The 8,300-nt window shown below is 43.5% G+C and overlaps 2 protein-coding genes across 2 annotated transcripts; both read left to right on the top strand.

Annotated features, from left to right (window-relative positions):
* Window positions 1-284: 284 nt before the first annotated feature.
* LOC119557617 (2-methoxy-6-polyprenyl-1,4-benzoquinol methylase, mitochondrial) lies at window positions 285-2,314 on the top strand. Its single transcript, XM_037870425.1, has 3 exons — window positions 285-554; window positions 616-1,034; window positions 1,866-2,314. The coding sequence occupies exons 1-3, from the start codon at window positions 359-361 to the stop codon at window positions 2,166-2,168; spliced, it is 918 nt and encodes a 305-aa protein (XP_037726353.1). The 5' UTR covers window positions 285-358; the 3' UTR covers window positions 2,169-2,314.
* A 130-nt stretch (window positions 2,315-2,444) lies between these two features.
* LOC119557616 (extensin) lies at window positions 2,445-8,284 on the top strand. The gene is made up of 3 exons (XM_037870424.1): window positions 2,445-5,348; window positions 6,018-6,978; window positions 8,077-8,284. The coding sequence occupies exons 1-3, from the start codon at window positions 4,536-4,538 to the stop codon at window positions 8,250-8,252; spliced, it is 1,950 nt and encodes a 649-aa protein (XP_037726352.1). The 5' UTR covers window positions 2,445-4,535; the 3' UTR covers window positions 8,253-8,284.
* The last annotated feature ends 16 nt before the right edge of the window (window positions 8,285-8,300 follow it).

Here is an 8,300-nt window from a genome sequence, read left to right as displayed (position 1 = left end):
AAAGATCCTGCTAATATATTTTTTTGGAAGTTTTCCAATAAGTGGTATAGGTTTTTAGATCGTCTGCACTACGCGGATCCGGATCCTAATTTTCGAACAAAAGTAGCAGATATATTATTGGAAAATCTGAATCTGATTATTTAAAACATTAAAATTATTTATATAAATTAATTTTGAAAGTTTGAATTAGGCGGTACTATCGAATTCGCGTTCTTGATAGGGAGATCAAGTATCGAAAATCGATTAAAAAGTCGATAGGCCAACATATGGCCGCAGAACTCCCATCCCTAACCGGCTGTTCTGTATTTTTGTTATTTCATAATATATTCTTAAGGGAAATCCCATTAAAATCGCCGAAATGCAGAGCACGAGGAGTACCCGCATGCTGTCCCTAGCCAGGAGATTCGTCCACATCCGGACAGCAGCGCAATCGGCCCGGGAATCCACTGGATCCGGAGCGGAGAAGCCGAAAGGCACGGATTCCACATCCGGATCGGAGCAAACCACGCATTTTGGCTTCCAAACGGTCAGGGAAAGTGAAAAGGAGCAAAAGGGTGAGTGGCTATCATAAGCCCATGTACGGAGAACGACGACTTACCCTCTTCCCATCGCCAGTGCACGAGGTCTTCGAACAGGTGGCCAACTCCTATGACATGATGAACGATGCCATGTCCCTGGGCATCCATCGCGTGTGGAAGGATGTGTTTGTGGAGCGCCTGGGTCCCACGCACGGGATGCGCCTCCTGGACATGGCCGGCGGCACCGGGGACATCAGCTTCCGCTACCTGCGCTACCTGGCCAACCAGCCCAATCCCCAGCAGCGTGGCAGCCATGTCACCGTGTCGGACATTAACCAGCACATGCTGGACGTCGGCGAGGAGCGGGCCAAGCGGCTGGGACTGACCTCCGAACGGCTGTCCAATTGCACCGTCGCCTGGCAGTGCGCCGATGCCGAGAAGCTGCCGTTCCAGGACGAGAGCTTCAGCGCCTACACCATCGCTTTCGGTATCAGGAACTGCACGCATGTGGACAAGGTACGGGCAGCTCCACAAGGTCTATGGCTTCTAAAAGCCCACAGCATGTACTCAAAGGGGACGGAACTTCTCAGTTAATTCTTTAACATTTCTTTGCTAACTACTAGTTTAATGACAAGTTCAGAGAAAAGCTACATGTGTCCTTTACAAGATATCACTCATTTGTATAGCATTTCAACATATTAGTCGTTTTAATAAGATATATTAAATTGAATAAGCTGTGTTTTATAACGGAATGCTCATTAAAAAACATAGAAACTTAGGAAGCTTAGTGTAAGTTCTTAGCAATTTATTTAATAGTTTAATAAGAAGTTTATGAGAATTATTACAAGATATCTCTAAATTTAATAGCTGTTCCAGCATGTTAGTCGTTTCACTAAGAAATATTAAAAGGAATACTCTTTGTCTTCTATAAGAGAATGCTCAGTGCATATTCTAAAGAAATTTTTAAACGGTATTTAAAATTACCTATTTTTACTTGAATTTCTGCTATTAATTATTTAACAAACAGTTAAAAGTATGAGACAATAAAGGGAGAATAAAAGGTTTCAACACTTTATAAATTTTTAAAATATATAGGTACATGTATTGTTCTTATGATTCTAAAACCATTTATAAAACCAATGATTGCTTAAGATTTCCCAGCTTATAAGCAATAATTTGATTAAAACCTTAAACTCAATCTTCAGGTCTTACTAACTTAACTTGTTTTTTCTAAGATGTAAATGCAAATACGTATTGTTTTAGTTTTGTTTAGTTACTCTTAAGTTACAAATGCATAAACTTTCGTCATCTAGTGTTTAATACAGACCTTTTTATCACCCTTTTCAGGTTCTTTCCGAGGCGTATCGAGTGCTGCAGCCTGGCGGGCGCTTTATGTGCCTGGAGTTCAGCCACCTGACCAACGAGACGATGCAGTGGCTGTACGACCAGTACTCCTTCCAGGTGATCCCGCCGATGGGCCAGCTGCTGGCTGGCCAGTGGCAGGCGTACCAGTATCTGGTCGAGAGCATCCGACGGTTCCCCAAGCAGGAGCAGTTCAAGCGGATGATCGAGCAGGCGGGATTCGATCAGGTGACCTACGAGAACCTCACCTTCGGCGTCGTCAGCATTCATTCCGGCTTCAAGCTGTGAGATCTGCGGATGATCTCCGTTGTTGGCGATTGAGAAACCCCCTTTGGTGGGGCGTACCCTCTTTTGGTTTTTCGCTTTTCCCCATGCTGCTCACGTCGGGCAGGTCATAAAGCATCGAATTGAACAAGCTTTTCTGGCGGCTTTTATTTCTGTGTGTTTACATTTTGAGGTTTATGTGGCTCTTTGTCAAATATATATGTATTACATGTGCCAATAACCAAGCAACGAATTGATGACATCTCCGGCGGCAAGGCCTGGGAAAGACCTTGAGGATTGTGTGCCAGACCCACTTAGATGACCGGGCGATATGATAGCCAAAAAACACCGAACTGTACCAGGTTTTTGATTGAATGGAAAACGATTGAAATTCCAAACACCCCGTGCGCAATTTCCAAAAAAAGTGAAAATCAATGTAGGCTAATCGAAAGTTCATTTACGGATAGTGTGTGATATAATGCAAAAGCAGCACTATCTATGGGTTCAGTTTACCATCAGATGTAGTGCAGGTGAAATTTATGCGTGTGAATGCTGAATTTTAACGAAACCCAAATAATAGCATTGAAATGCCATCAAAATAATTGACCGTCCCATGCTAATTGGTAATTGGTAATTGTCGATGGTCTGCTTTGCTTTGCTTCTATTACAATTATGCTTTCACCCGGCGCCTGATTAGAGCGGATTCAATGGCCCCATCTTGGGCGGATTATGTAAGCGGACGACACTTTTGATTTGTATCTAAATTGCAGCCAAATCATAAACCTTCGACCATCTCCGGCAGCCGAAAGTGAAAAGAGTCCGGCGATAAAAAACAAAAGAAGAAACATGCGGAACATGCAGGCCATCGAAAGCAAAAGTTTTGTGCGTGCGGAAACGTGCGGCGCATGCGTAGGTGGATTCCGGCCAAATGGGAACAGTGGAGCGGGGCCAGGCAACCTGCCAAATTAAGGTAAACATTATTGTTAACTTATTGAGTATGGTTTAATAGTTGGCAGGCCAACATTTCTATATTGTATTACCTTTTCTATGAATTGTAAGGCTTTAAAATATGAACTAAAAAAAATTGCGGAACTTAATTTAAAGGACTTAGTGCATGAAATGCATTAAAACTATTATGTTTTTATGTTTAATTTAAACTTTTAAAACGAACAAATATTTAAGGCCTACGTTTTTTTACTTGAAAGGCCTTCAATTCCTAGGATACTTAAACAATTTATTATGTTTTAATGATCAGCTTTGAAACACACTGTAATATTATGTTTTTTAATATTATCAGTTAATTAATTTCTTTTATATATTACCTATTAAACTTTAAATCTACATTTGTTTGCCCGAAAAAAGGGTTTAGCACTGAAGGATTTCTATAGTATCCCTGAATGTCTCTACTAGTTTAACATTTTTAACAGCACCACGAATCTCTTAAATACTCTTAAATCCTTGCACTTTATACATATTTTTTCGTTGGTAACGACTTTCTATCGCTTACATTATACATTTTTTCGTTAGTAAAGACTATTTCTATCGTTTGTGATATGTTTTTTCTTTAATTTGCCTGTAAACTACACTATATTTTTTTTTAATTTGAAATTTTTATAAATTAAATGAAATCTGGTTTTGCTGAAAATGTTTTTTTTTGCGTGCCTCAAGTACAGAACCATGATTTGGGGTTACAAAAATATTTACGTAGGTCTAGTCTAGATAAAAATGGACAACATGGTTTATTATCAGATTACAGGAAAATAGCCTAAATAAGCAATTACATCTACCAAATGGTGTGAGGACACGTCCGTCGGCTGGATGCATATGGTTTATGACCCGTTTATCATATTTATTTAGGTTAAAGTAGCTATCAGCAACGAACGAATTTCTGCTAAGTCGAAATCGTACAGCATAGTTGATAGGAAAATTTAGAGTCTGAATTTGTTTTATAAATCCATATACAAATATTTAATTTATGTTTCTGCAACCACAGTGCGTGGTCAGAGGGCTAAGCATAATGAGGTGACGCCTTCGATGGGTGATGGGAGGAGGATCGGTGGTGCCCAGTGGGTTGGCGGTTCGGGGTCTTCGATTGCGGCAAGTGAAATGGCAGCGTAAAAGTCATAAACTGCCCAATTGCCGTACTCCATGCCGATGAGCCGCCATCTGCGGTGCATTGCTAGCACTCAAGCACCGATATTCGGCGATTGGTATGCACAGTGGGTGCTTTCCGACGACGATGGCCACTCCACTGTGCCGCGATGTCCGCTTTATAAATACAACAGCGACCAAGGAAGTTCATTTCATTTTCTTGGTGGCAATCGCAGCAATCGGATTAAACGCGTAACGATATAAGATATATAGTAGTGCATCATCAACCACAAAAACAAGATGAATCTTTTGACCAGTTCGAGTAGCCTCCATCTGCTGATGGTCTTGGCCGTAATCTTGGTTGCCCCCAGAGCCGAGGCGGGTTTACGTTTGCGGCACACCAGTCGATCGGTCACGCCCCCTGCCAGCACTACGCCCACCGTAACAGTGACCTCGGAGGAGGCGCCACCACAGGAAACCGTGGCGGAGAGTGCGCCCGTTGCCGCTGAAGTTACCGAACCGGAAACGGAAGTGGGGGTCACAACCGGAAAGCACAAGCGCGGCATTCTGCACGGGCACCCCCACTTGCACGGCCAATGGCCCGCCCGTACATATGCCGCCCACTACGGCTACAGCCTGCAGTTGCCCGGCGGCAGTGCCTTCCTGGCCGCCGCTCCGCCACATCGCCACTTTGTCAAGTACGGAGGACATGGAGCGGTGAAGCCGCTAACCCTGGTTTCCGGTTCCGGTTTGCTGCCCGCTCTTGCTCCGGCTCCCGCCGCCCTGCTGCCCGCCGTGGGAGCAGCCCTGCCCGCCGGATTGCCCGCTGGATTGCCCACCGGATTGCCCGCTGGTTTGCCTGCTGGTCTGCCCGCCGGAGTGGCCAGCGCCATTCCCGCCGGAGTGGCCACAGCCCTGAACACCGGCGTGGCCACCGCCTTGTCCACCGGCGTGGCCCCGCCCTCGTATGTCCTGCGACCCGGCAACGCCCTTGTGTCCTCGTACAGCGTCAACTATCCGCACCAGCACCTGCAGAAGCCCGTGGTCTTCCAGTCCGCCGTGAAGCCAGTGCACTTCCATGCTCCCGCCCACGCCCATGTGCACGCCGTGCAGGTGAGTCAGGCGAAATTAGAATATATTAGAACGCATAGAATATTTTGTGTTCCTAGCGATCCTGAAAAGGCTTTCGTCAGATCCTTTTTAATAATTTTGAGAAACTTTTTTTTTGTTTAAAAAAATCCGTGTTCAATACCCACCCCTGCCCAAAAGATTTTTCTATTTTTTTAATATTTTATTATATTTATTTTTTTTTTTATATTTAATATTTTAATATATCATTCTACTATGTGGCATTTTAGGCATACCAACATTTTTTTTTTTGAAAAAAAATGCGTTTTAGGTTTTACGCATTGACTTCAAAGTTTATCACTCATACGTACTGTTGTCCTCGATCAAAAGTTTATTTTAATCTATGTAGAGTAGATTTTAGCCAATTATCGTTTTTTTGGACTCCGCTTTTTTTACAGTTCTTCAAACAAAGTTGGAACTATATTTTTAACTAAATTCTAACTGGCATACTTGGCGTATGAGTAATTTTTAGGGAAACTTTCAAGATTTCAAAAAACAATTACTTAGTATTTAAATTCATATGTTGCACGTCGGTAGATTTTGATATTTAAGAGTGAAGCCACTCTTATATGTACGTAGGAAGCTTAACACCGTTTTCTAACATTTTATAAATTTTGTTTTTCAATATTTTCTCGTGTGTTTTCCTTATTGCAGCCAACTTATGTGCAGGCTTTTGCTCCGACTGCTCCCGCTGTGCCTGTCCAGCCTGTTCAGGCCATCCAGCCGATCCAACCGGTACAGCATCTTCAGCCGATCCAGCCCATTCACCCTGTGACCCATCAGTACCAGCCCGTTCAGCCCCTGCAGCCAGTCACCCCAGTCCAACCAGTTCAACCCCTGCAGCCGGTTACTCCAGTACAGCACATCCAGCCCATCCAGCCAGTCCAGCCCTCTGTGGCTTTTGGGGTTCCGGCACCACCAGCCGTTGATCTGCCCGTCATCCCCCAGTTCCCTCAGCAGCCTCCGTTCCCCCAGTTCCCCGGAGTGCCCACCTTTAGCTTCCAGCCTGCCCAGCCAGCGGTGCCCGCTCAACCCGCTGTGCCCGCCCAGCCGGCCACCCCGGCTGCTCCCGAGGCCCCTGAAGTACCACAGATTCCCCAAATTCCGCAGATTCCCCAGATTCCTGCCATACCGCAAATTCCTCAATTTCCTGGATTACCCCAGTTCCCCGGGTTCGCCCAGTTCCCCCCGATTCCCCAATTCCCCCAGGCGCCGGCCAATCCGTCGATTCCGCCTGTGCCTTCGGTGCCAACGGTTCCGGCAGTTCCCACCTTCCCCAGTCCGCCCACCAGTCAGTTCTTCCCCTCTGCTCCCCAACCGCCGCTGCCCCAGCAGCCACCCACTTTTGGCCAGCCGGAGCAACAGTTCCCCGGCGGAATTGTACCGCTACCGGGATCCACGCCCGTGCAGCCGGAATCCGGAACGGGAATAGCCTCGCCGCAGATCCCCCAGTCGCCGGAGGCGGAGAATCCCTCGGAGGTGGCACCCCAAAGGCCCCCCAGCCAGCAGCCATGGAGGCCGGTCTTCTATCAGCCACCCACCGAATCTGCGCCAGCTTCGCCCAATCGTCCTTCGATCACCCTGCAGCCGCCCTACGGAAGTTCGCCAGCTGAAGGTGAGAAATAATCTACAGATGCTGGTTTCTACAGGAAATCTTCAAACATATTCCGAATTCAAGTCAGTTCTTAAAATTTCGTACCTCAGGAAAACTTAAAAATGTCCCCTACCTTTTTAAAAATGTTTTTTTTTATATCTATTAAACGTTTACCCATTAGTTTTTTTATTTCAGGCATATAAAATCATTTAAATGTTTTATTCACCAATTTTTTAAAAATTAAGGCACACCCTTCCCCTATTCTTTTTAAAATTATAAGAGATTATAGACCCCTTAAAAGGTGCCTAAAAGTATGCAGTGGAAAACAGGAGGATTTTTGTTCACATTCAAAAATAGTTTTCATTTCCTAAGCTTTCCTTATGAAAAATTGTTTATTTTCCAAATCTTTTAAATGTTTTATCCATTAATTCTTTTTATTTTAGGCATATCTAATAATTTAAATGTTTTATTCACTAATTTTTAAAAAATTAGGCACATTCTTCTTCTCTTTTTCCTAAAACTATAAGAGATTATAGACCCCTTAAAAAGGTGCCTAAAAGTATGCAGTGGAAAACAGCAGGATTTTTGTTCACATTCAAAAAAAGTTTTCATCTTTTGAATGTTTTATCCATTAGTTCTTTTTATTTTAGGCAAATCTAATAATTTAAATGTTTTATTCACTAATTTTTAACAATTTAGGCACATTCTTCTCTTTTTCCTAAAATTATAAGAGATTATAGACTTCTTAAAAGGGTGCCTAAAAGTATGCAGTGGAAAAGAGCAGGATTTTTGTTCACATTCAAAAATAGTTTTCAATTCTTAAGTTTTCTAAGGTAAAATGTTAATTATTTAAATCTTTTAAATTTTTTATACATTAATTCATTTAAATGTTTTATTTACTAATTTTTAAAAATTTAGGCACACTCTTCCTAAAACTATAAGAGACTATAGACTCCTTAAAAAGGTGCCTAAAGGTATGCAGTGGAAAACAGCTGGATTTTTTTGCATATTCAAAAATAGTTTTCACTTCTTAAGCTTTCCTACGAGTGTTAAAGAATACAAAAGTCCGAATATTGTAATATTTGTAAATTTATTAAAATCCCATTTACATATATCCAGGCTACCTGCCACCCGTGGGATCGCAGCCTTCGGCCCTGAGTTCCGGCAGTGCCGGGATCGGCAGCCAGGGCGGCATCTTCGACCAGCTGAGTGACGCGGAACTGGAGCACATCTTCGCCCAGGCCAACTTGGCGCAGCAGCAGCACCACCAGGCCCACAACTACCACCACTACTGATTGTAACACTAACTTAGGGATCTTGTTTAAATTTTTTTTGTTTTTTTT

The sequence above is a fragment of the Drosophila subpulchrella genome, chromosome X, assembly GCF_014743375.2.
Source record: "Drosophila subpulchrella strain 33 F10 #4 breed RU33 chromosome X, RU_Dsub_v1.1 Primary Assembly, whole genome shotgun sequence".
NCBI lineage: Eukaryota > Metazoa > Arthropoda > Insecta > Diptera > Drosophilidae > Drosophila > Drosophila subpulchrella.
This window is presented reverse-complemented; position numbering and strand designations above follow the sequence as displayed.

Excerpts from the sequence above, each read along its gene's own strand:
- LOC119557617 (XM_037870425.1), top strand. The coding sequence starts at position 359 with ATGCAGAGCACGAGGAGTACCCGCATGCTGTCCCTAGCCAGGAGATTC. Across the intron at positions 555-615 it reads AAGTGAAAAGGAGCAAAAGG|TGCACGAGGTCTTCGAACAG; the intron begins GTGAGTGGCTAT and ends TCCCATCGCCAG. Across the intron at positions 1,035-1,865 it reads ACTGCACGCATGTGGACAAG|GTTCTTTCCGAGGCGTATCG; the intron begins GTACGGGCAGCT and ends CACCCTTTTCAG.
- LOC119557616 (XM_037870424.1), top strand. The coding sequence starts at position 4,536 with ATGAATCTTTTGACCAGTTCGAGTAGCCTCCATCTGCTGATGGTCTTG. Across the intron at positions 5,349-6,017 it reads CCCATGTGCACGCCGTGCAG|CCAACTTATGTGCAGGCTTT; the intron begins GTGAGTCAGGCG and ends TCCTTATTGCAG. Across the intron at positions 6,979-8,076 it reads CGGAAGTTCGCCAGCTGAAG|GCTACCTGCCACCCGTGGGA; the intron begins GTGAGAAATAAT and ends ACATATATCCAG.